The sequence below is a fragment of the Oncorhynchus tshawytscha genome, linkage group LG20, assembly GCF_018296145.1.
Source record: "Oncorhynchus tshawytscha isolate Ot180627B linkage group LG20, Otsh_v2.0, whole genome shotgun sequence".
NCBI classification, from domain to species: Eukaryota; Metazoa; Chordata; class Actinopteri; order Salmoniformes; family Salmonidae; genus Oncorhynchus; species Oncorhynchus tshawytscha.
In genome coordinates this window covers 35,325,915-35,352,540 of record NC_056448.1, presented here as the reverse complement: position 1 = coordinate 35,352,540, position 26,626 = coordinate 35,325,915, and the positions used below count along the sequence as shown (strand labels likewise).

Below are 26,626 nucleotides of genomic sequence, written 5' to 3'. Positions count from 1 at the left end.
GGGTTAATATCCATTTGGAAGACCATTTGCGACCAAGCTTTAACTTCCTGATTGATGTCTTGAGATGTTGCTTCAATATATCCACATCATTTTCCTACCTCATGATGCCATCTATTTTGTGAAGTGCACCAGCCCCTCCAGCAGCAAAGCACCCCCAGAACATGATGCTGCCACCCCCGTGCTTCACGGTTGGGACGGTGGTCTTTGGCTTGCAAGCCTCCCCCTTTTTCCTCCAAACATAATGATGGTCATTATGGCCAAACAGTTCTATTTTTGTTTCATCAGACCAGAGGACATTTCTCCAAAAAGTACGAGTCTGGCTTTATGGCGGTTTTGGTGCAGTGGGTTCTTCCGACTGCTGAACGGCCTTTCAGGTTATGTCGATATAGGACTCGTTTCACTGTGGATATAGATACTTTTGTACCTATTTCCTCCAGCATCTTCACACAATGTCCTTTGCTGTTGTTCTGGGATTGATTTGCACTTTTCACACCAAAGTATCTCTAGGAGACAGAACGCATCTCCTTCCTGAGCAGTATGATGGCTGCTTGGTCCCATGGTGTTTATACTTGCGTACTATTGTTTGTTCAGATGAACGTGGTACCTTCCGGCATTTGGAAATTGCTCCCAAGGATGAACCAGACTTGTGGAGGTCTACAATTTTTTTCTGAGGTCTTGGCTGATTTCTTTTAAATTTCCCATGAAGTCAAGCAAAGAGGCACTGAGTTTGAAGATAGGCCTTGAAATACATCCACAGGTACACCTCCAATTGACTCAAATGATGTCAGAAGCTTCTAAATCTATGACATAATTTTCTGGAATTTTCAAAGCTGTTTAAAGGCACAATCAACTTAGTGTATGTAAACTTCTGACCCATTGGAATTGTGATACAGTGAATTATAAGTGAAATAATCCGTCTGTAAACAATTGTGGGAAAATTACTTGTGTCATGCAGAATGTAGATGTCCTAACCGACTTGCCAAAACTATAGTTTGTTAACAATACATTTGTGGAGTGGTTGAAAAATTTGTTTTGACGACTCCAAACGAAGTGTATATAAACTTCCGACTTCAACTGTAATTATAGACAAGTTGACTAACAACCTGCCTACCAAAATGTCAAAAATTATAAGCAGAAACATATCTGCTGAAAAATATCCTGCACCCCCTGTCAAAACAAATCGTTCAGCTGTTTCTCAATGGCCTACAGCCATTTTTTATATTTGCGGATTATAGACCATTTATGCTCTGAAGATGCGATCCGTAGGAATCATACGGAGGGTCTGATGCAATTGCAGAGCCTCTGGAGGCTTGCTGAAGCCAAAACGAGTTTTTATTATACATTGTTTATTATAAATAATTTATACATAATCTACCTCCTCTCAGTCAGCAACAGTCTTCTATTGGCTTCATGAAACAGGCTAGTCCCTCAATCGACTCCACACTGAAAATCGGAAATAAAATACACAATTAACTATTTTCCAATGTCAGGCTGGGTATGTAGCTCTTTTTGACATATCCCACAATAAAAAAATGAAGTTTATTTGAGAGTTAGCTGGCTAACTTGTAAAGTGGCGAATAAAAGTAGCCTTTTCTGTCTAGCTAGCTGCTTACAAACGTGCTCAAAACACTTTATCTAGCCTATAGTTTATCATATGACTTTGGATTCATATATTTGAATTAAATAAATCAACTTTGCTTACCTTAACACATTGAAAAATAACGTGCTTATTGGTAAGAACAGAGCAAAAGACACTAATGAACAAGGTATATCATATTGCATTGGTAAAGTTGACATGGACTATCATTGGGAGGCAGGTAACCTAGTTGTTAGAGCGCTGGACAAGTAACTGAAAGGTTGCAAGATCGATTCCCCAGGCTGACAAGGTAAAAATCTGTGCATATTTCCAAACTATCTTTGCATATAATGACAATCAATTCTAAAAAACATTGCTGATATTCTTGTTTATTAAATGATATTCTTCACTCAAATGATGACTATTTAATAGCAGTAGACAATTCATAAATTGCACAGGCTTCTATATGGAACCATTTTGGTTCAGTGAAGAAAAACCTCTAGGGTTCGGATCAAAGAACTATAAAAGGGTTCTATTTAGAACTTTTAGGAGTTCCATATATGAAGCAAACGATACCCCTTTTGGTTCGATAAGGAACCTTTTTTCTACAGTGAGGGTAAAATAGCTTAGTAACAATGTAGCACACAGTGTGAACAGTACCAACTATGCTGTTAGCATTCAAGATACAGAAGAATCAGAAAACAAAGAGGTGAAGCTGTTCCCAGGGTGAATGATGAAGGGATGTATGGAGTGAATATGGCCAGATTTTTTTTTTTTTTTTACACACACACAGCAAATATTAATTTAAAATATGTGTTACATTTATTATAAGCTACTAATAATTCATTGGATAGCATTTAGAATCAAGTCTTAAGCTTTTTATCAGATCAGGCTCGAATTTAATCGTAATCAATCACAAGTTTACTCAGGTGTCATATTTTTTTTTTTTAATTTTACCTTTATTTAACCAGGCAAGTCAGTTAAGAACACATTCTTATTTTCAATGACGGCCTGGGAACAGTGGGTTAACTGCCTGTTCAGGGGCAGAACGACAGATTTGTACCTTGTCAGCTCGGGGGTTTGAACTCACAACCTTCCGGTTACTAGTCCAACGCTCTAACCACTAGGCTACCCTGCCGCCCCATATACATGTGTAAAGAGCCTAATCAATTGATATCTGGCATTTTAGCTGCAAATTTCATTAGTGACACGGGCACCAGGGGCTCCCAAGTGACGCAGTGGTCGAAGGCGTCACTACAAAACCTGGTTCGATTCCAGGCTGTATCACAACCGGCTGTGAATGGGAATCCCATAGACAATTGGCCCAGCGTCATCCGGGTTAGGGTTTGGCCGTCATTGTAAATAAGAATTTGTTCTTAACTGACTTGCCTAGTTAAATAAAGGTTAAATAAAAATAAATAATAAAAAAACAACAGACATATGCAGAAAGAGGCGAGTACAGACGCATGGCTAAAGTAGTGCAGGCACGCCCTCTACTGGTCAGATACAGATCTGCTCCAAAAGGAGGCTCAGCAGCAGGTACACCAGTGAGGTTTCGGCACATCTTGGACTGGTAACTCCGATAGACCTAGCTACTCAAACATAAAACTACAGCTAAACTAAAACACAACCAGCTATAACACACGACACACCATGTTCTAAAAAATAAAAGTGTTTAATACAAACAAAGGCCTTTCCAGTGATGTACAACTTTGATAAATCCTCTTTTCACTTCTGTACAAATCAAAATGTAGTTATTACACCTCACAAAATAGTTTAAAAGAATGGTTCAAACAAAAACCCTGTACATTTATGTCAGTGCCATGATACTCTTAGGGAAACATAATATAAAACTCTGAATGTGAAATAAGGTGCTTCGTCATAAGGTGCCCAGTACATTGGGGATTCACTCTCAAAGGTAAAGTAAAGACAGTGAACTTGGATCATTATCTATTGACCGTGTTTGTATGTACCGGTCAGTATTGATGCTGTACTCCATATTCGTCCATGATGTCTGATCTGGGCATGACCAGGCCTCTCTCCTTCAGGGCCAGGTGTTTGGTCTTCTCTGCCTCCTGCCTGCTCTGCTGCTGCAGTCGCTGTTCCTCCAGGATGTCCTCAATACACACCTGCTGCAGACTGGTGTCACTCTCCTTCTCCAGGTCCTTCACAGGAGTAGACACACATTCAGACATTGGTGTGTGTAGGAGAAGGGGGAAGTTGCATCCCAATATGGCGACCAGAGAATAGGCGATTGGGCGCGTGGAAAGCAAAGCAGTGGGCGGTTGGAAAGCAAAGCAGTGGGCGGTTGGAAAGCAAAGCAGTGGGCGGTTGGAAAGCAAAGCAGTGGGCGCGTGGAAAGCAAAGCAGTGAGCGAGTGGAAAGCAAAGCAGTGGGCGCGTGGAAAGCAAAGCAGTGGGCGCGTGGAAAGCAAAGCAGTGGGCGCGTGGAAAGCAAAGCAGTGGGCGCGTGGAAAGCAAAGCAGTGGGCGCGTGGAAAGCAAAGCAGTGGGCGCGTGGAAAGCAAAGCAGTGGGCGCGTGGAAAGCAAAGCAGTGGGCGAGGGGAAAGCAAAGCAGTGGGCGAGTGGAAAGCAAAGCAGTGGGCGAGTGGAAAGCAAAGCAGTGGGCGCGTGGAAAGCAAAGCAGTGGGCGAGTGGAAAGCAAAGCAGTGGGCGCGTGGAAAGCAAAGCAGTGGGCGCGTGGAAAGCAAAGCAGTGGGCGCGTGGAAAGCAAAGCAGTGGGCGAGTGGAAAGCAAAGCAGTGGTCGAGTGGAAAGCAAAGCAGTGGGCGAGTGGAAAGCAAAGCAGTGGGCGAGTGGAAAGCAAAGCAGTGGGCGAGTGGAAAGCAAAGCAGTGGGCGCGTGGAAAGCAAAGCAGTGGGCGAGGGGAAAGCAAAGCAGTGGGCGAGTGGAAGACAAAGCAGTGGGCGCGTGGAAAGCAAAGCAGTGGGCGAGGGGAAAGCAAAGCAGTGGGCGCGTGGAAAGCAAAGCAATGGGCGAGTGGAAAGCAAAGCAGTGGGCGAGTGGAAAGCAAAGCAGTGGGCGCGTGGAAAGCAAAGCAGTGGGCGCGTGGAAAGCAAAGCAGTGGGCGCGTGGAAAGCAAAGCAGTGGGCGCGTGGAAAGCAAAGCAGTGGGCGCGTGGAAAGCAAAGCAGTGGGCGCGTGGAAAGCAAAGCAGTGGGCGCGTGGAAAGCAAAGCAGTGGGCGAGGGAAAGCAAAGCAGTGGGCGAGGGGAAAGCAAAGCAGTGGGCGAGGGGAAAGCAAAGCAGTGGGCGAGTGGAAAGCAAAGCAGTGGGCGCGTGGAAAGCAAAGCAGTGGGCGAGTGGAAAGCAAAGCAGTGGGCGCGTGGAAAGCAAAGCAGTGGGCGCGTGGAAAGCAAAGCAGTGGGCGCGTGGAAAGCAAAGCAGTGGGCGCGTGGAAAGCAAAGCAGTGGGCGAGTGGAAAGCAAAGCAGTGGGCGAGTGGAAAGCAAAGCAGTGGGCGAGTGGAAAGCAAAGCAGTGGGCGAGTGGAAAGCAAAGCAGTGGGCGCGTGGAAAGCAAAGCAGTGGGCGAGGGGAAAGCAAAGCAGTGGGCGAGTGGAAGACAAAGCAGTGGGCGCGTGGAAAGCAAAGCAGTGGGCGAGGGGAAAGCAAAGCAGTGGGCGCGTGGAAAGCAAAGCAATGGGCGAGTGGAAAGCAAAGCAGTGGGCGAGTGGAAAGCAAAGCAGTGGGCGAGTGGAAAGCAAAGCAGTGGGCGCGTGGAAAGCAAAGCAGTGAGCGCGTGGAAAGCAAAGCAGTGGGCGCGTGGAAAGCAAAGCAGTGGGTGCGTGGAAAGCAAAGCAGTGGGCGAGGGGAAAGCAAAGCAGTGGGCGAGGGGAAAGCAAAGCAGTGGGCGAGGGGAAAGCAAAGCAGTGGGCGAGTGGAAAGCAAAGCAGTGGGCGAGTGGAAAGCAAAGCAGTGGGCGAGTGGAAAGCAAAGCAGTGGGCGAGTGGAAAGCAAAGCAGTGGGCGAGTGGAAAGCAAAGCAGTGGGCGAGTGGAAAGCAAAGCAGTGGGCGAGTGGAAAGCAAAGCAGTGGGCGAGTAAAAATAAAATTTAAAACATGTATTACATTTTATTGCTCTGCTATAGGTTAAATGGTTTTGACTGAGCTGTGTTTAATTGTTCTTCCGTTTCCTACCATGAAATTACCTTACATTGAGCTACCTTACCGCAAGAGTTCAGACTTCTGTTAAGAAGCCTGAGTCGTATGTGTCTGAGTCGTATTTCACTCTTAGTTTTAGACAAATAATTGTAAATGTTCAGTTATAAAACTGACAATAGTTTATTTTTTATTAAAGTATTGATGGGTCTACTGTTGCTTCATGCATTGTATGCGTGTGCTTACTGTGACTGCCACTCTGATATTGGCTAATAGGTAGCTACTTCCCGCGGCGTTGCCAGACAGTAGCACTTGTCAAGTGGGAGCAAAGGGCACTGTGTCCTGGTGTTGTTGCCATTCATGTTCCCCCCTAATTTTGTAGTAGACTGTATATACAGTACCAGTCAAAAGTTGACACGCCTACTCATTCAAAGGTTTCTCTATTTTTACTATTTTCTACATTGTAGAATAATAGTGAAGACATCAAAACTATGAAATAACATATATGGAATCATGTAGTAACCAAAAAAAGTGTTAAACCAATCAAAATATATTTTAGGTTACTCAAAGTAGCGAACCCTTGGCCTTGATGACAGCTTTGCACACTCTTGGCATTTTCTCAAGCCAGCTTCACCTGGAATGCTTTTCAAACAGTCTTGAAGGAGTTCCCACATATGCTAAGCACAGTTTGCCTGCTTTTCCTTCACTCCGCAGTCCAACTCATCCTAAACCCTCTCAATTGGGTTTAGGTTGAGTGATTGTAGAAGCCTGGTCATCGGATGCATCACTCCATCACTCTCTTTCTTGGTCAAAGCCATTACATAGCCTGGTGGTGTGTTGGGTCATTGTCCTGTTGAAGAACAAATGCGCAAACCAGATGTGATGGTGTATCGCTGCAGAATTCTTTCATAGCCATGCTGGTTAAGTGTGTCTTGAATTCTAAATAAATCACAGACAGTGTCATCAGCAAAGCCCCCACACCTCCTCCATGCTTCACGGTGGGAACCACACACATGGAGATCATCCGTTCACCTACTCTGTGTCTCACAAAGACACGGTAGTTTGAATCAAAAATCTCAAATTTGGACTCATCAGAACAAAGGACAGTTTTGAACCAGTCTAATGTCCATTCCTCATGTTTCTTGGCCCAAGCAAGTCTCTTCTTATTATTGGTGTCCTTTAGTAGTGGTTTCTATGCAGCAATTCGACCATGAAGGCCTGATTCACGCAGTCTCCTCTGAACAGTTCATATTGAGATGTGTCTGTTACTTGAACTCTGAAGCATTTATTTGGGCTGCAATTTCTGAGGCTGGTAACTAATGAATTTATCCTCTGCAGAGGTAACTCTGGGTCTTCCTTTCCTGTGGCGGTCCTCATGAGAGCCAGTTTCATCATAGCGTTTGATGGTTTTTACGACTTGAAGAAACTTTCAATGTTCTTGAAATTTTCCAGATTGACTGACCTTCATGTCTTAAAGTAATGATGGTCTGTCATTTCTCTTTGCTTATTGGAGCTGTTCTTGCCATAATATGGCCTTGGTCTTTTACCAAATAGGGCTATCTTCTGTATACCCCCTACTTTGTCACAACACAACTGATTTGCTCAAACGCATTGAGGAAATCAATTCCACATATTAACTTTTAACAAGGCACACAAGTTGATTAAAATACATTCCAGGTGACTACCTCATGAAGCTGGTTGAGAAAATGCCAAGAGTGTGCAAAGCTGTCATCAAGGCAAAGGGTGGCTACTTTGAAGAAACACAAATATAAAATGTATTTTGATTACTACATGATTCCATGTGTTATTTCATAGTTTTGCTGTCTTCACTATTACTCTCAAAACTTTTGACTGATACTGGATGTATCAAGGTGACAACTAGATGGTTATCAATATTAGTTATTTCTTGTGTAGGCTGCTATCATACTTGAAATAAAATCATGTGAGAGAAAAAAAATGGCCACGTAGCTACCGCCAGCGACCCGACACCCAGTAGGAATCACTTCAAGTCAGCAGGCACAACACTGGAGTACTGGTCGGCGGCTTACTATCGACTCGTAGTGAAACCCAATCAGCCACAAATAAACGCTTGAGTGACAACAAATCTTCCCATTTAGCCGATTCCCTTTTCATACGCCGATTCCCTTTTCATACACCCATTCCCGAGTGGCGTAGCAGTCTGAGGCACTGCATCTCAGTGCTAAAGGCGTCACTACAGACACCCTGGTTCAAATCCAGGCTGTGATTGGGAGTCCCATAGGGCAGCACACAATTGGCCCAGCATCGTCTGGGTTTGGCTGGGGTAGGTTGTCATTGTAAATAAGAATTACACTCCAAGTATGTGTAGTTGTAAGGGGGTCTGTGTGTGTTTGTTGCTGACTTACGATCTCCCCCAGGAGGACTACGTTCTCTCCCCTGACGATAAAGATTCCTCGAGGGATGTCTCCATACCTCTTGCCCACGTGGATCCTCTCCACCGTCTGCTGCAGCACCAGGTTGGCTACACACACAAACACGTACACAAAAATGCTTGGTTGCTTTCCGACTATGTTGTATGCAATACTATGGTATTGCAATGCAATGGTTGGAATACTTACATACCAAACTGATCAATGCTTCTGAGAAAGCCGATCAACGTTCTTCCATCTCTGAGCAGGACGAGATGTTTTTCTGTCAATTCAAACAGGCAGCAAAATGATTGTATATTTGATGCAATTACTATGGTTTTAACTGTGCATTTTTGTTGGGGGTTTATGAAAAGAGATCATGATTATTGATGGTTAGATTAGTAGCCTACTGGTCATGCTCTGCTTACAATCGCGGCCTACAGCCGTTGCCCCTGACCTAGGGAGGTAGCTATGTTGACAGTTGATTTGATAACAGTGTTCAGGTGTGCACTCATCTAAGTGTCAGGCGCACACATCAAGTCCTCTGGTAATACCATGTGTGTGCATGTCATGTTGGCGCTGCTTTACAAGCTGTTATCTAACAAATATATCAATGGACATTATTTCTAAAACCCTCTACCAGAACCAACCAACGGTAAAAACCGGTGCATCTCGACACAACACCGGCTAGCGGTGTTAGCATGCCTTGGAATGGCCATGCAGCGCCATCGACTTACTATCGATATCCTCGATGAGGCTGGCTGTTCCTGGCATGTAGTTCATTTTTGGTCGGCTTGTAAATCTCATGTACACGATGTTTGGTGCGAATTTAGAGGGGTTATTTGCTGTTGTGTCACTGTCCTTTCAGGCCATCGGACTCTCGTGCAGTTCGGTTTGGGCGATAGTGAAACACTTCCTGTTATGTAATGTACGCACAAGACAGTTGGGTAGCTCCGTTCTCTGCTACTATTGGTCAAACCAAATTTGACGCCACTTGAAGTTTTAATTCTAGAGTGTTATTACAGAATAGATGTATTTGTCTGTAGGTTATAATATTAAACCCAAATAGACACCAGTAATTATATAATCTTCAACAACAAAAATCCTCCCACTTCTTATCCCGTACAACACCATGGTTGTCACTAGTTACCACAGCCACAAAATAAAAATGGTCCTAATTTAAGTTTAGTGTTAGGCATAAACAGTGGCGGATTTACACATAGGCGACATAGGCAGGCGCACAGTGCGGCATCTTGCCGGGTATGGCACAGGGGCGCTGCACGAATTATGTTCAGAATGGTGTCATTTACGCGATCGTTTTTTATCACTCATTTTACTAGACAAGTCAGTTAAGAACACATTCTTATTTTCAATGACAGCCTAAGAACAGTGGGTTAATTGCCTTGTTCAGGGGCAGAACGACAGATTTGTACCTTGTCAGCTCAGGGATTTGTTCTTGCAACCTTTCAGTTGCTAGTCCAACGCTCTAACCACTAGGCTACGCTGCCGCCCCACTTTATGTCGCCCCACTTTATGTCAATGGGATCATGTCACCGTGTGGGGCTGTTGGTCAATTAACCTTGTCGGAGAGGGTGCCCTGTTTCTAGTTTGTGAGCTAGGCAGGCTACTGCCTGGGAAGGTCTCCCACTCAGGTACCGTGAGCAGGGGAATCTATCAAATAGCCCACCTCTATATTTGTACAGTACTAATTACTTATTTTTTATATTTACGAGTCTTATTTTTATACATATTTATATAGTTTTAAATGTTTTGATTATTTATTTGTGTTGTTCCAAATGTCTGAATAAAAATGACAGTTAGTGCAGAATGGTGTTTTGTGAGGGGGGGTTCGCCCAGGGAGCCATACAAGCTGGAACTGCCACTGGATAAGGTTAGCAGTGTGGTTAAAGTTAGGGTTAAGTTTAGGGTTAGGCTTCAAATCTGATTTTGAGTAGAGAACTTGTATAAATAGGTGGAGTTTAGCCATAATTATAACTTTGAGGCTGTGGTAACTCGGGACGACCCAGTACCATACTTGATTGGTTTCATCATCTCATTCCACAGTGATGCCACAAGAGAGAGTATAATCATGTGTACATGTTAAGAGTTTGACCATGGATGGAAATTCTGGCCATTATCTACTTTTATAAAATACAAATATATTACAGTCTTAAACTTTCTTCCTGCTTCTATTGGTCTACACATGCTTCCCTAAGTTCCCTCAGAGACTATACCATATGGACTCATTTAACCCAAACATCTGCCTTCCTCTGCTGGAACATACACTGAGTGTACAAAACATTAGAAACACCTACTCTTTCCATTACATATTGATGTCACCTGTTAAATCCACTTCAATCAGTGTAGTTGAAGGGGAGGAGAAGGATGTTAAGCCTTGAAACAGTTGAGAAATGGATTGTGTGTGTGTGCCATTCAGAGGGTGAATGGGCAGGACAAAAGATTGAAGTGCCTTTGAACGGCAACACTGCTGGGTTTTTGACACTCAACAGTTCCCCGTGTGTATCAAGAATGGTCCACCACCCAAAGGACATCCAGCCAACTGGACACAGCTGTGGGAAGCATTGGACTAGCATCCCTGTGGAATGCTTTCAATACCTTGTATAGTCCATGCACCTACACAGTGGCGATTTTAGCATGTAAATCTTGGTGGGGCAAACACACAAAAAATGTGGGATGCATGCCAGAAAAGCCACTACACAACACAACACTAAACAATACATGAATTGCACTATAACAGTGACAAAGGTTGCCCACAAACTGTTAGGGCCTACATAAAGCTGACCCAACAGCAGAATCCCAACAGCAGAGTCCCAACACCCTACCACTGCTACACCTGGCTATCATCCGAGCCTTGTCTGGCAGCGAAACAGTTCATTCAGCTTCATTACTGCCTTTTAAAAAAACATAGCTGTTCTGCTGACTTGCTTAAACAAATGTGGTTTCTACAAAAAAATGAGATGTACAAATTATGGCATAAGGGGACGACAAGCAGATAAGAGGCAATCTGTAATTTCGATTAAGACATTAATGAGCGAGCTAGGACGGATATAGTCAATATAACTATGTGTTCAGCACTTTTGAAATGTACAGCGACAGAATTCAGAACATGGGCCGTTCTTACAACGTACTCCCTGTACCAGTCAGAACCGTAGGATAAATAAATGGGGTATATAAACAGACAATGAAAGCTCTTACAATATTCGATGATTACATTTCTCTAAAACAGGTTATAGGCTATTTGTGCACTACCAAGTTAGAACAGTAGGTGAAATTAAGAGGTGAAAATAGACACAATTATTAGGCACATAGAATGTCGTTTGGGTCTTTACGTGTCAAAAAAGATACACGTCATATAACGCTATTTGACGCGTTAAATAACACAATTCTATTATAGAATGTTGTGTGAAGCCATTACCACAACTACTAATGTTCTGTGTTAACAATACCGCGTTGGTGAAAATAGACCAAATTATTAGGGTGAGGCACATTGGTGACTAACATCTTACTACACAACATACACTTAGTATTACTTTCTTAGCTACATTATACATATATCCCTTGTATATACCATCATTTATGCAGCAGCATACAATACATTTTGTGAAGGTGGCGCAGCGGCCCTTGGTGGGCAAATTTTGTCTCAAACTTTGACATGAAAGTCTGCAATTCTCTGGATTTATGGTTGGAACTCTGAAAAAACACAGCCATTCCATTGAATAGCAGGCTAACATTAGTGTTTTTTTGCAATACTTGCAGTTAGCCACTGATTCATTCCAAACTACTCATTGTTGTGTAATCTTCATGTACAATGGCCAATGAGCATGGATACTTTTTATCTATAATTTCTCTTCATTATTTATCTTCAATGACAAGGATTAAAAAGGATTTGCCAGTAGATTGTCGACTTGATGATAACTGATGATGACCGCTAGCTAAGACTTTGAAAGTAAGATGTTGACATGATCAGTCCAATCAAAGCTACTGTAAATATAACGTGATTTGATGTCATTCTATCTGTGGCCAATGACCTTGAGCCTTCTTGGATGGCCGCTTCTAATATAACTCTATGGCAGAACTCAAGGGGCTAAAATTTTAGAGCTCTAACCTTAGAATTGGGGATGACGTACTGTCCCATGAGTGACAGAAAACTGAGCCAATCATGAGAGAAAACTGAGCCAATCAGGCGCAACACTCTGTATTTTCTGCTGGCTAGCCCCACCACCACAGAAAGCACTGAGCTAGGCTGAAACACAATTTTGCATCTGCCTTACTCAAGAAAACAAAAAAGAGACAATGTTTGTATGCGGCTTTATTAACTTAATTAATGATTTATTTTTTACATTGTTTGCAAACTGATATGTGACACGTATTAATGCCAAAATAGCAAACAAAACAGATTATTATTATTTTTAACCTAAAAGTGTTCCTAATGTTTTGTACAGTCAGTGTACAGTAGGGCTACTCATGATTTCACAAAGATGGATGCATGCAGATAACCTGGCTGACAGCAAATGGAGAGTTGGGGGCACTAGTCGCCAAATTCAATTTCCATGGATAAATCCTAAGTAGGTAAACATCTTATAGGCATACATTTATATCCTCAAACTAACTCGGTATAATTGAAGGATGTGCTTAACTATCTGTTAGTGCTTAGGCCTATAGTTTACATTGGCATTTGAGTAATTTAGCAGACACTCTTATCCAGAGTGACTTACAGTTAGCTAGGTGGGAAAACCACATATCTCAATCATAGTAAGTACCTTTTTTCTCAATAAAGTTGCTATAGGCAAAGTCATTGCTAGTAGGGAAAAAAAACTCAAGTGTGAGTGTTTGTTCACAAAAGGCAAGTTATTATTTTATTTTTTGGGGGTGGGCTGCAGGATTATTTAAGATACTCTTTTAAGAGGTATGGTTTCAGATGTTTTCGGAAGAGGGGCAGGGAGAAGCTTGTTCCACCATTGGAGTGCCAGGACAAAGAAGAGATTTGTCTGGTCTGACGGGGGCTGCCATACCGTAGGGGTAGAAGGACCAGGAGAGAAGAGGTGGCAGAACAGAGTACTCAGGTTGGGGTGTAGAGTTTGAACATAGCCTGAAGGCAGGGAGGGTCAGATCCCCTTGCTGCTCTGTAGACAAGCAGTATGGTCTTTTAGTGGATGCAAGTCAGTGGAGTGTGCAGAGGAGTTTGTGGTCTTTGGTTCAATGTTTTTACCCTCTGAGTTGTCCTGAGCTGCAGAGGAATCACTGTACTGCTGAACATCTTTTCACTTTGATGCTCAGGGTTTGGGCCCTGAGAGATGGAGAGAGAGAATGAGTAGGAAACCCAGATACCCAGCTCACACTGCAGAGATGGAAGAGGGAGAGATCTACAGAACCCCAGCTCATACTGCAGAGATGGAAGAGAGAGATCTACAGAACCCCAGCTCACACTGCAGAGATGGAAGAGAGAGATCTACAGAACCCCAGCTCACACAGCAGAGATGAAGGAGAGAGAGAGACAGAACCCCAGCTCACACTGTACAGACCCCAGCTGAAGGAGATGAAGGAGAGAGAGAGACAGAACCCCAGCTCACACTACAGACATGAAGGAGAGAAGAGAGAGAGACAGAACCCCAGCTCACACTGCAGACATGAAGGAGAGAGAGAGACAGAACCCCAGCTCACACTGCAGACATGAAGGAGAGAGAGAGACAGAACCCCAGCTCACACTACAGACATGAAGGAGAGAGAGAGACAGATCCCCAGCTCACACTACAGACATGAAGGAGAGAGAGAGACAGAACCCCAGCTCACACTACAGACATGAAGGAGAGAGAGAGACAGAACCCCAGCTCACACTACAGACATGAAGGAGAGAGAGAGACAGAACCCCAGCTCACACTACAGACATGAAGGAGAGAGAGAGACAGAACCCCAGCTCACACTACAGACATGAAGGAGAGAGAGAGACAGATCCCCAGCTCACACTACAGACATGAAGGAGAGAGAGAGACAGAACCCCAGCTCACACTGCAGACATGAAGGAGAGAGAGAGACAGAACCCCAGCTCACACTACAGACATGAAGGAGAGAGAGAGACAGAACCCCAGCTCACACTACAGACATGAAGGAGAGAGAGAGACAGAACCCCAGCTCACACTACAGACATGAAGGAGAGAGAGAGACAGAACCCCAGCTCACACTACAGACATGAAGGAGAGAAGAGAGACAGAACCCCAGCTCACACTACAGACATGAAGGAGAGAAGAGAGAGAGACAGATGCCCAGCTCACACTACAGACATGAAGGAGAGAGAGAGACAGAACCCCAGCTCACACTGCAGACATGAAGGAGAGAGAGAGACAGAACCCCAGCTCACACTGCAGACATGAAGGAGAGAGAGAGACAGAACCCCAGCTCACACTACAGACATGAAGGAGAGAGAGAGACAGAACCCCAGCTCACACTACAGACATGAAGGAGAGAGAGAGACATAACACCAGCTCACAATTCCACAGACACCCACACCTAAGCCTGGTTCATGTTTCCTGGTCCTCCAGACCACAACCCAGTCTTAATGTGGTTCTAAGACATTTAGATAAAGTTCAAATATGAACTCCCTTGCCTAAAAAAATACACAGATCTTGAAACTAAATAAATAGTAATAGATACAATAAACATAGTCTGTATCCACACAGGAAACAAACCCTGGTCATAGACATAGCTCAAAAACCACAATGTCCTCTAACATGAAGCTGCTTTACCGGAAGACTGATGGTTTTAGGTCAACTCATTCCATGATGTCATGATACATTACCACTGAGCTATACAGTACATTCTATTGTTCACTCCAAGTCAGGAAACTACTTTTTATTTATCAGAATTTCCCACACAAACCCACAGAACATAGAGCTCACATCATTAGTAGTGTCTTTAAAATGGTTTATTAGCAAAGCATTCATATTCCATTTATAAAGCTGGAGAACATAGACAGAATGGTATTCCAAGGCTCTGATTCAAGGGAGAGGATTTGTTAAAGGAAAACACCCAAAAACTGTCTTTTGGTATTTGTTTCATTAGTCCATTGTTGACATAGTCCCAAAATGTTTTGCTTGTCAGCAATCAACTTTTCAAGATATATAACTTCAAAATATCCCTATGATGCAAAATGATCAAATATCAACTATGAATCAACTTAATAACTATCTGTCAACAACACTTTGGTCATCATGAGTTCCATTTTACAAGTACACATAGGCTAACCATGAAACACTCATATACACACACTTGAGATGTCTGTTAAACACATTGAATAACTTTTCCATAGTGAGTGAATGTGAGAGTGTGTCCACAGTGGTGTGTGAAGTGATACTCCAAGCGGCACCTCAGAGGTTTCTACTCATCCTCAGTTTGACCTCGGAGTCGGTTTGTCCTATACTTCACCACAGCCATGATGGTGCACAAGAGGAACACCACTGCATTAACAGTTTTCGGCAGGTAGAATAATGTTCGCTCCCATCTGTAGAAGAATAGCATTGCTTTGAGATAGTAATTCATGAAATCTTTGCATAATGACTATAGGATGGTGTAGCCTACCGCTGGGCTCCATGGTGTGTGTTGTTGACTGAGGCCTGTGAGGTGGAAGAGGAGAGTGCATATTCTCCCGTCATAACTGAGAGCTCTTGGGTAGTTGGCATTGGCATTGCTGTCAATGTTTAAGAAAAAATGTAGTATCAGTACTTCACAGACTAGGATCAAAGTGTGAATATAAAGCAGAACCTACATCAAAATGGGAAGTTTTCGCATTACTGATTCACAATATTGTGTGAAAAGAGATTGCGCAGTACTTACTGATGGTGGTGGTAAACTGTGTTATTGTTTGAACTGCAAACATCTCTTGAATAGTTGGTATTGATGTCAAAAAAAAAAACTCAACTCCAGTCTCCTCTTGGTCAACAATAGGACTGTCTGAATAAAGAGGTTCAGAACACAAGAACTCAGGAGCAGAAAAACAACGTCCATTCAAGACTCTTAATTCAACAGACCACTAAGTTACATGATGTGTAAGTTTCATTATCAAAATAGACATAGAATTGTATTTCAAATGTCATTCTTCTACAGTACTGATATTTATGCCATTCAACATTTTATCTACATTTCTTGGGTCAGCTTGCTAGTTGATAGTTATCAGAAAATGAAGCAATAATGTCAGTAATTGTCTAAGAATGTCAGTGACACACTCATCAACAGGACTATCCATTGGACATTACTGGGCATTATTCATTGTGCTTTACTAAACACAGACTCAAGCAGTGCAGGGATCTTCTTACCTGTAATGACTAGTTTGAACAATTCTAGCCATTCATCTGGTCCGTTCTTCTCCACTACACACCAGTAAATATCAGAATCACTTTGTTCTAGACTTTTCATAGTCACAGTAAAGGTTCTCAGATTGACGGCATCAGATATTGAGGTTTTACCACTGCTATTGGGATGGTCAGTGCGTACCACATAAGAGCATGTAATCCAGGAATCCCCTTTACACCAGTATTTGACATGGTTTAGGTAATCCTGATGATAGATACATGGGATGGCGATGGAGTCTCCTGTCCACACAGACATCAACCTAATCCCGTCCGTTCCTGTAGACATAGAAACAGAAAACATTCAATTAGATTTTAAGATGTCTTGTGATTTTAGGGTTCTTTTTCTTGTCAGTGCAGGAATGATGTACCTTTTTCCATGGTAACTGTAAGTGAACATTTCTCGGGCTATACCGTATATATGCACACTACCGGTCAAAGGTTTTTGAACACCTACTCATTCAAGAGTTTTTCTTTATTTTTACTATTTTCTACATTGTAGAATAATAGTGTAGACATCAAAGCTATGAAATAACACATATGGAATCATGTAGTAACCAAAAAAGTGTTTAACAAATCAAAATATATGTTATATTTGAGGTTATTCAAATAGCCACCCTTTGCCTTGATGACAGCTTTGCACACTCTTGGGATTCTCTCAACCAGCTTCACCTGGAATGCTTTTCCAATAGTCTTGAAGGAGTTCCCACATATGCTGAGCACTTCTTGGCTGCTTTTCCTTCACTCTTCGGTCCGACTCATCCCAAACCATCTCAATTTGGTTGAGGTTGGGGGATTGTGGAGGCCATCTGATGCAGCACTCCATCACTCTCCTTCTTGGTCAAATAGCCCTTACACAGCCTGTGGGTGTATTGGGTCATTGTCCGATTGAAAAACAAATGATAGTCCCACTAAGTCCAAACCAGATGGAATAGCGTATCGCTGCAGAATGCAGTAGTGCCTTGAATTCAAAATAAATCACAGACAGTGTCACCAGCAAAGCACCCCCACACCATAACACCTCCTCCTCCATGCTTTACGGTGGGAAATACACAGTTGATGTTGAGATGCGCCTGTAAATTGAACTCTGTGAAGCATTTATTTGGGTTGCAATTTCTGAGGCTGGTAACTCTAATGAACTAATCTTCTGCAGCAGAGGTAACTCTGGGTCATCCATTCCTGACACTTGAAGAAACGTTCAAAGTTATTTTAAGAAGGCACACCTGTTAATTAAAATGCATTCCAGGTGACTACCTCATGAAGGTGGTTGAGAGAATGCCAATAATGTGCAAAACTGTCATCAAGGTAAATTGTCGCTACTTTGAAGAATCTCAAATATAAAATATATTTTGATTTGCTTAACAATTTTTTTGCTTACTATATGATTCTATAGTTTTGATGTCTTCACTATTATTCTACAATGTAGAAAATAGTAAAAATATAGAAAAACTCTTGAATGAGTAGGTGTTCTAAAACTTTTGACCAGTAGTGTATTTAAAAATAAATCAGGGTTGATCAAAACATATTCACATCCAAAATATAGATACAACTTTCTTGTATGAAACCAACAGAAGCCACCTGCTGCTCCTGTCTTCAATGTCAGCATGTTCCTAAGTTCATGGAGCACAATCACTTCAGAGAAACATGGTGCCCTTACCTGAGAGTCTGGAGAAGATGAGGAGGAGGGAGAAGGAGAGACGAGAAACCATGTGTGAGCTTGTGTCTGCGTGTTATATAGTACCTGTGCACAAATGTGTGTGTGAAGGACCAAAGCACCAAAGACAATGACTTTACTTAAACATCAATGTCTGTAACTCTCTTCCTGGTTCTGTTTGTGCACACCTGCCCCATCTGTGGCAGGAAGTAATATCTTATCTAGGCTAGTTGTAACCCAAGGCGTCCAGTCACCTGAATTTCATTCTTTATTTACGTAGAGTTAATTTGTTTCTTTATCCAATACGCTTACACTCCGGGAACAGAGCACCTAGCTACAAAGGAGGCCTCATAACATCAGACATTTCTGTTTTAGTCCTTTACACAGCACATGTCTATGGGTCAGATCCTCTGGTATATCTTCTAGGTATTTTTTTTAACCTTTATTTAACTAGGCAAGTCAGTTAAGAACAAATTTTTATTTTCAATGACAGCCTAGGAACAGTGGGTTAACTGCCTGTTCAGGGGTAGAACGACAGATTTGGACTTTTTTAGCTCAGGGGTTTGAACTTGCAACCTTCCAGTTACTAGTCCAACGCTCTAACCACTAGGCTACCCTGCCGTATAACATAGCAAGTCAGATCCTCTCTGGTTATCTTCTCTTCAAGGCTTGTTCTGTGGTACTGGAGAGCAGGTCTGCTCTGATAGGGGCATTGAATTTGAAATGATTTATACTTTTACTTTTGATACTTAGGTATATTTTATCAATTACATTTACTTTTGATACTTAAGTATATTTAGAACTAAATACTTTTAGACTTTTACTCAAGTAGTATTTTACTGGGTGACTTTCACTTTTACTTGAGTCACTTTCTATTAAGGTATCTTTACTTTTACTAAAGTATGACAATTGGGTACCTTTTCCACCACTGCAACTACTTTGCAGTGAATAGTCTGTGTGCATGCAGTACTTTATCTAAACACAAGATGGTGAAACACACCACGATTCTTAAATGGAGCTTCAATAAATAGGCATATTTTCATCCTGCAATGCAACGTAGATATCAACAAATCCACAACCGAATGTAATTGTGTTCAACTCACACACACTACGTTATTCAATTCTGATAAAACCATCATTGAAAAACTTGCGATTCTTCTTCAAATATGCTTTACCTGGTGGCTGTCCTGGTCCTTACAGGGATACTTTGGGATTTCTACTTCCCAGAGTCAGACTAAGTTGTGGATACCATTTTTAGGTCTCTGCATGCTGTTTGAAGGAAGTTGCTAACTAGTGTTAGCGCCATGACTCACTTCCAGCCATTGCACTAACGCTAGTTCGCATTGGCTCATAAAAATACACTACATGGCCAAAAGTATGTGGAAACCTACTCGTTGAACATCTCATTCCAAAATAATGAGATGGTCCCCCCTTTACTACTATAACAGCCTCCACTTTTCTGGGATGGCTTTCCACTAGATGTTGGAACATTGCTGTCGTGACTTGCTTCCATTCAGCCAAAAGAGCATTAGTGAGTTCGGGCACTGATGTTGTGCGATTAGGCCTGGCTCGCAGTTGGTGTTCCAATTCATCTCAAAGTTGTTCAATGGGGTTGAGGTCAGGGCTCTGTCCAGGCAAGTTCTTCCACAATGATCTCGACAAACCATTTCTATATGGACCTCGCTTTGTGCACGGGAGCATTGTCATACTGAAACAGGAAAGGACCTTCCCAAGCTGTTGCTACAAAGTTGGAAGCATAGAATCGCCTAGAATGTCATTGTATGCTATAGCTTTAAGATTTCCCTTCACTGGGCCTCCTGAGTGGCATAGTGGTCTAAGGCACTGCACTATTGTGTCCTGCATCGCAGTGCTTGAGGTGTCACTACAGACCTGGGTTTGATCCTGGGCTGTGTCGCAGTCAACCGGGATACCCATGAGGCGGTGCACAATGGGTCCAGCATCGTCTGGGTTAGGGAAGGGTTTGGCTGTCTGGGATGTCCTTGTCCCATTGTGCTCTAGCATGCACTCTGACACGGTCGCCAGTTGTGTTTCCTCCAACACATTGGTGTGGTTGACATCCGGGCTAAGCGAGCATTGTGTCAAGAAGCAGTGTGGCTTGGCAGGGTCGTGTTTCAGAGGACGCATGGCTCTCGACCTTCGCCTCTCCTGAGTCCATACGGGAGTTGCAGCAATGGAACAAGACTGCATCTACCAATTGGATATCACGAAAAAGGGGGGATTTTTAAATATTTTTTAATACAATAGATTTCCCTTCACTGGAACTAAGGTGCCTAGCCCGAACCATGGGGGCAGGTAGCGATCTCCTGGCATCCGCTAAAGCACAATTCATCCATCGGACTGCCAGATGGTGAAGCGTGATCCATCCCTCCAGAGAACACGTTTCCATTGCTCCAGAGTCCAATGGCGGCGAGCTTTACACCACTCCAGCCGACGCTTGGCATTGCACATGGTGATCTTAGGCTTGTGTGCGGCTGCTTGACCATGGAAACCCATTTCATTAAGGTCCCAACGAACAGCTCTTATGCTGACCTTGCTACCGTGGCAGTTTGGGACTACGACTGGAACCGCTCTACGTGCTTCAGCACTCTGCGGTGCATTCTGTGAGCTTCTGAGGCCTATCACTTTGCTCCTAATTTTTTCTACTTCACAATAACAGTGCTTACAGTTGACCGGGGCAGTTCTAGCAGGACAGAAAGTTGACAAACTGACTTGTTGGAAAGGTTGCATCCTATGACAGTGCCATGTTGAAAGTCACTGAGCTCTTCAGTAAGGCCATTCTACTGCCAATGTTTGTCTATGGAGATTGCATGGCTGTGTGCTCGATTTTATACAGCTGTCAGCAACGGGTGTGTCTGAAATAGCAGAATCCACCAATTTGAAGGGGTGTCCACATACTTTTGGTGATTTAAAAAAATATATATATTTTCACCTTTATTTAACCAGGTAGGCTAGTTGAGAACAAGTTCTCATTTGCAACTGCGACCTGGCCAAGATAAAGCATAGCAGTGTGAACAGACAACACAGAGTTACACATGGAGTAAACAATTAACAAGTCAATTATACAGTAGAAAAAAAAGGGGAGTCTATATACATTGTGTGCAAAAGGCATGAGGAGGTAGGCGAATAATTACAATTTTGCAGATTAATAACACTGGAGTGATAAATGATCAGATGGTCATGTACAGGTAGAGATATTGGTGTGCAAAAGAGCAGAAAAGTAAATAAATAAAAACAGTATGGGGATGAGGTAGGTAAAAATTGGTGGGCTATTTACCGATAGTCTATGTACAGCTGCAGCGATCGGTTAACTGCTCAGACAGCAGATGTTTGAAGTTGGTGAGGGAGATAAAAGTCTAGTGTACCTCTAACTTCCTTCATACTGGACACAGAGACATAAAAATGGTATCCACAAGTTCATCTGACTGATAAAGGGCATCATTGCCAAGTAACATTTTAGTCATTTAGTGGACAAGTAACTTACAGGCGCAATTAGGGTTAAGTGCCTTGCTCAAGGGCACATCGACAGATTATTCACCTAGTTAGCTTGTGATTCGAATCAGCAACATTTCAGTTACTGGACCAACCTCTTAACAGCTAGGCTACCTGCCATGTTGTTGTGTTTTGGTCTAAACTATTGTACCCTTCATCATCTATAGCAGCCTTTATTGAATATTATTATACTAAATGTTTTATTGGTCAGTATCATTAGTGAAAAGCCCCTTTCTGTAATATAATCTAATAATCGAATTAGTTGCTATCAAAACAATGTTTCGTAAAGTAATAACATGGGTATGCTACAATATTGAGGAAAAAGTTGTGTTATCTTAAATTTGCCTGGTAAGTAATGTGTTGCTGTGACCCTGTTTATGGTCAACTATGATTTTTACATGATTTTACATCCCACTGTTGCTGTATCATGTTCAATAGGCGAGGAACATGGCGGATAGTATGGGCGCCCTGTAGTCGCGTGAGGAGAGGAGAGGAGGGGTGACGCTCGAGAGATAGAAAGTGAAACGAGAAGGAAGAAGGTGAATGATTCTTATTGTGGGATTTTTTTTCCTCCGGTTTGTAGTGTTGTTAGAAGATGTAAGGCATTGTGTAGATAACTCTAATTAATACTGTGTAGCATCAAGCATAAACTCGAGAATAAACAGACATCAAAGAAATTCAAGCGAATCAGAGAAATAGATGCGCTTTAATGTTGATTATTCGCTCTCGTATTATTGCAGAGAGAAATGTCGCCCACCGTTAAAACGTGGATATTCTTTATATGTTCATATAGCTATGTTTTTGCTCTGCAAGCCAATTGTGTTATCTGATGGTGATTTCACCAGCATATGCACGCAACAACAAAAATATGTTTTCTGATTAACGAAATCTATTCACTCATAGGCTACATGAGTGGGCCACGTTTTTGGCAATTACATATCGAGTATTAAATATTGTAAAACAAAGTAACGTTGTGTAGATAAACATATCTCATAATGACTTGAGAAGCATTTAACGTCTTAGGAACCATTAACAGAGCTGATAAACCAATCATATGCGCATGCTGCTGTGATATTGATGGTCTGGAACGCAACCAACAAAAATGTATTATTTTTCTACCAGAAGCACACGCCCCAGATGGCGTTCATGTCCCGGTTCTCCCGGTCCCGGAGCAGCTCGAGATCTCCCAACAGGAAAGATTCGGGGCGCGGGTCCCCGGTGCTAACAGTGTCTGAGCTGGAACGGCTCCTCTACACTGGGAAAACAGCGTGTAACCATGCCGACGAGGTCTGGCCCAGGCTCTACATTGGAGACCAGTGAGTAACCTAGGCTGCAAAACATTGTGCTTTTTCCTAAGTCTAATATGATATCCAAACATTTTTTAGACATAAGAGATAGGCCTCTATCTGAATTTCAGCAAATTTTGTGATTGGTTGCTTGAATAATTGATCAATTTACTGATTGCCCTCCCCAACCCAACTGTACTGCAGAGACATTGCATCAGACCGGCGTGAGCTGGCACGGCTTGGCATCACCCACATCCTGAACTGTGCCCAGAGTAAGTGGCGCGGCGGGGCGGAGTACTACGCTGGCATGGACATCACCTACCAGGGCATCGAGGCCCACGACACGCCCTCCTTCGACATGAGTGTCAACTTCTACCCCGCTGCAGAGTTCATACACAGAGCCCTCAGCAGCGGTGGTGAGTCAATTTGTCTTCCTCTCTCTCTCACACATACACTCAACACACTCAGCAAAACCGAGGCTTGAGTCAGCACAATCGATTCACCTGCAACAATTCAAGCATGGCCCCCCTCGCATGCAGTAGTTCACGCAGACACACACACACAAAAACACATACACATACACACCTTCACATCTGCACACACATACACCTTAACACGTACTTAGGTGCACACCATCTACAAATATTCATCCCACACCTGTTGATCTGTTCAGATGTTCCTGTGTGTGTACTATTGCCCTGGAGGTCAACACGTCCTCATCTCTCTCTCTCTCCTTCTCTTCTTTCTCTTTCTGTACCTCCCTCCCTCTCTCTCTCCCTCCCTTCCTTCCCTCTCTTTCTCTCTCCCTCCTTCCATCCCTCTCTTTCTCTCTCCCCCCTCCCCTCTAGGTAAGGTGCTGGTGCACTGTGCGGTGGGTGTGAGTCGTTCGGCCACGCTGGTTCTGGCCTACCTGATGATCCGTCAGAACCTGACCCTGGTGGAGGCCATCAAGGCAGTGAAGGACCACCGTGGCGTAATCCCCAACCGGGGCTTCCTACGACAGCTCAACGGCCTGGACAGCATCCTCCGGGACAACCGCAAGGCTCTACACTCCCCAACCTCCGCAACCTCTCCAACCTCTCTTTAGAGCTAACAGGCTAACACAGCTAAAGACACTACTTTAGAGTTGTAACAATGCTAACCCATCTACAAAACCTGGGTTAACCAGGGTAAACAATTTTTTAAACCAGAAAAATACATCAGCAACGGGTGTGTCATTGTCTTTCCCATGTCTTGATCTCGTCATGAAAAAGGCGTCTTTACCTGGTTGAAACAGAGACCAATTGGTCAGAATCTGGTTTTATGACATCTTCAAAACCAGAAAAACAGTTTACAACCAGAAATGGATATAATTCAAACGTCAGGCAGAATTTCTTTCCTGCTGTGTGGTCGTGTGACAATCGTTGTCTGTTTCCCTTTTTATCTTTGGATAAAAGCGCCTGGGTCTTGACTAACAGTCCCAGGTATTGTGGTCAGTTATACAGTACTAACTATATGGTAGAATTAAGTATCAATGGGATATAAATCATGCCTTATATAGAAGTAACTTCAACCTATACAGTGCAGTAGAGACATGGAGACATTTTGATGACATGTACAATCATATCATTCCCAAATGGCCATTCCAAGACATTTAAATGTTTCCCCTTAAACCACTCGAGTGTTGCTTTAGCAGTATGCTTAGTATCATTGTCCTGCTGGAAGGTGAACCTCCATCACAGTCTCAAATCTCTGGAAGACTGAAACAGGTTTCCCTCAAGAATTTCCCTGTTTTTAGCACCATCCATCATTCCTTCAATTCTGACCAGTTTCCCAGTCCCTGACGATAAAAAACATCCCCACAGCATGATGCTGCCACCACCATGGCAGCATCATGCTGGGGATGGTGTTCTCGGTGAGTGCATTACGCACTCAAGCCACCATCAGTACGCACACCTGCCTTCCCCCCGTAACATGCATCAGCGATCATTGGACTCACGTGGACTCCATTACTTGTGTCATGTCATTACCTTCCCTATATCTGTCTGTTCCCAAGCTCTGTTCCCTGCTTTGGGATTAATTGTCTCATGTCCATTTTACCCGTGTTCTGATGCTGTTCCTGTCTTGTATCCTTGTCTGTTCCCGAATAAATTTCTGACTCCTCATTCCTGCTTCTCCTGTCCAGCGTCGGTCGACATTGCGTTTTCCTTGATGGACAAAAAGCTCAATTTTAGTCTCATCTGACCAGAGTACCTTCTTCCATATTTTTGGGGAGTCTCCCACATGCCTTATGGCGAACACAAAACGTGTTTGCTTATTTTTTTCTTTAAGCAATGGTTTTTTTCTGGCCACTCTTTTGTAAAGCTCTGTTGAGTGTACAGCTTAATGTTGTCCTGTGGACAGATACTCCAATCTCCGCTGTGGAGCTTTGCAGCTCCTTCTGGGTTATCTTTGGTCTCTTTGTTTTATCTCTGATTAATGCCCTCCTTGCTTTGTCTGTGAGTTTTGGTGGGCGGCCCTCTCTTGGCAGGTTTGTTGTGGTGCCATATTCATTCCATCTTTTAGTAATGGATTTAATGATGCTCCATGGGATGTTCAAAGTTTCTGATATTTTTTTATAACACAACCCTGATCTGTACTTCTCCACAACTTTGTCCCTGACATGTTTGGAGTGCTCCTTGGTCTTCATTGTGCTGCTTGCTTGGTGGTGCCCCTTGCTTAGTGGTGTTGCAGACTCTGGGGCCTTTCAGAACAGGTGTATATATACTGAGATCATGTGACACTTAGATTGCACACAGGTGGACTTTATTTAACTAATTATGTGACTTCTGAAGGTAATTGGTTGCACAATCTTATTTTGGGGCGTCATAGCAAAGGGGGTGAATACATAGGCACGCACAGATTATTTTGCTGTGACAATACAAGTCAAATTAAAATACTAGCTAGCTACTACCTACTGTGTTTTTTGTTATTTTATGTGCTAGGCTTCTGTACCAGCTGAACTTTGGGGATTTATTTTGCATAATGGCAAGCTGGTTTGAGCTCAATCAAATCAAATCAAATCAAATTGATTTACATAGCCCTTCTTACATCAGCTCATATCTCAAAGTGCTGTACAGAAACCCAGACTAAAACCCCAAACAACAAGCAATGCAGGTGTAGAAGCACAGTGGCTAGGAAAAACTGCCTAGAAAGGCCAAAACCTAGGAAGAAACCTAGAGAGAAACCAGGCTATTTGGGGTGGCCAGTCCTCTTCTGGCTGTGCTGTGTGGAGATTATAACAGAACATGGCCAAGATTTTCAAATGTTCATAAATGACCAGCATAGTCAAATAATAATAATCACAGTAGTTGTCGAGGGTGCAGCAAGTCAGCACTTCAGGAGTAAATGTAAGTTGGCTTTTCATAGCCGATCATTGAGAGTATCTCTACTGCTCCTCTACCGCTCCTCAATCCCATTTCAGTTCAGTTCATTCAGCAAGTGCCAATTATTTTGAGTAGTTTTCAATATATGCTCCTGGGTGGCGCACCGGTATAAGGCACTGCATCTCAGTGCAAAAGGCATCACGACAGTACCTGGTTTGAATCCAGGCTGTATCACATCTGGCTGTGATTGGGAGTCCCATAGGGCGGTGCGCATTGGCCCAGCGTTGTCCGGGTTTGGCCGGGGTAGGCCGTCATTGTAAATAAGAATTTGCTTTTAACTTAATTTGCCTAGTTAAATAAAGATTAAAAAGTATATATACAAAAAATAGGAATGT

The 26,626-nt window shown here is 43.0% G+C and overlaps 3 protein-coding genes across 5 annotated transcripts; 1 reads left to right on the top strand and 2 right to left on the bottom strand.

The window, feature by feature from the left end:
* Positions 1-3,232: 3,232 nt before the first annotated feature.
* Positions 3,233-9,007, bottom strand: LOC112220116 (U6 snRNA-associated Sm-like protein LSm1). The gene is made up of 4 exons (XM_024381767.2): positions 8,815-9,007; positions 8,292-8,360; positions 8,075-8,190; positions 3,233-3,741 (listed from the first exon to the last, which is right to left on the bottom strand). The coding sequence occupies exons 1-4, from the start codon at positions 8,882-8,884 to the stop codon at positions 3,553-3,555; spliced, it is 444 nt and encodes a 147-aa protein (XP_024237535.1). The 5' UTR covers positions 8,885-9,007; the 3' UTR covers positions 3,233-3,552.
* Positions 9,008-15,034: 6,027 nt separating this feature from the next.
* LOC121840160 (CMRF35-like molecule 3) lies at positions 15,035-18,260 on the bottom strand. Its single transcript, XM_042302030.1, has 5 exons — positions 18,095-18,260; positions 16,405-16,716; positions 15,926-16,042; positions 15,671-15,779; positions 15,035-15,593 (listed from the first exon to the last, which is right to left on the bottom strand). The coding sequence occupies exons 1-5, from the start codon at positions 18,144-18,146 to the stop codon at positions 15,470-15,472; spliced, it is 714 nt and encodes a 237-aa protein (XP_042157964.1). The 5' UTR covers positions 18,147-18,260; the 3' UTR covers positions 15,035-15,469.
* A 3,763-nt stretch (positions 18,261-22,023) lies between these two features.
* Positions 22,024-24,605, top strand: LOC112219795 (dual specificity protein phosphatase 26). Of its 3 annotated transcripts, none has more exons than XM_024381305.2 (4): positions 22,024-22,140; positions 22,727-22,917; positions 23,092-23,303; positions 23,736-24,605. In XM_024381305.2, exons 2-4 carry the CDS (start codon positions 22,739-22,741, stop codon positions 23,972-23,974), a joined length of 630 nt encoding a protein of 209 aa, XP_024237073.2. In that variant the 5' UTR covers positions 22,024-22,140; positions 22,727-22,738; the 3' UTR covers positions 23,975-24,605. The 3 variants fall into 3 exon arrangements, with proteins under 3 accessions (XP_024237073.2, XP_024237072.2, XP_024237071.2); XM_024381304.2 differs by having other exon boundaries at positions 22,724-22,917; positions 23,736-24,604; XM_024381303.2 differs by having other exon boundaries at positions 22,140-22,198; positions 22,724-22,917.
* The last annotated feature ends 2,021 nt before the right edge of the window (positions 24,606-26,626 follow it).

What these genes read in the sequence shown, in the direction of transcription:
- LOC112220116 (XM_024381767.2), bottom strand. Translation starts at nt 8,884, where the DNA reads ATGAGATTTACAAGCCGACCAAAAATGAACTACATGCCAGGAACAGCC. An exon ending in CAGAAGCATTGATCAGTTTG is followed by an intron (nt 8,191 to 8,291) that starts GTATGTAAGTAT and finishes TTGTGTGTGTAG; the next exon opens with CCAACCTGGTGCTGCAGCAG. An exon ending in TAGTCCTCCTGGGGGAGATC is followed by an intron (nt 3,742 to 8,074) that starts GTAAGTCAGCAA and finishes ACTCCTGTGAAG; the next exon opens with GACCTGGAGAAGGAGAGTGA.
- LOC121840160 (XM_042302030.1), bottom strand. Translation starts at nt 18,146, where the DNA reads ATGGTTTCTCGTCTCTCCTTCTCCCTCCTCCTCATCTTCTCCAGACTC. An exon ending in GTTCAAACTAGTCATTACAG is followed by an intron (nt 16,043 to 16,404) that starts GTAAGAAGATCC and finishes CTCTTTATTCAG; the next exon opens with ACAGTCCTATTGTTGACCAA. An exon ending in ACAGTTTACCACCACCATCA is followed by an intron (nt 15,780 to 15,925) that starts GTAAGTACTGCG and finishes AAACATTGACAG; the next exon opens with CAATGCCAATGCCAACTACC.
- LOC112219795 (XM_024381303.2), top strand. Translation starts at nt 22,145, where the DNA reads ATGATTCTTATTGTGGGATTTTTTTTCCTCCGGTTTGTAGTGTTGTTA. An exon ending in AGGCTCTACATTGGAGACCA is followed by an intron (nt 22,918 to 23,091) that starts GTGAGTAACCTA and finishes ACTGTACTGCAG; the next exon opens with AGACATTGCATCAGACCGGC. An exon ending in CAGAGCCCTCAGCAGCGGTG is followed by an intron (nt 23,304 to 23,735) that starts GTGAGTCAATTT and finishes CCTCCCCTCTAG; the next exon opens with GTAAGGTGCTGGTGCACTGT.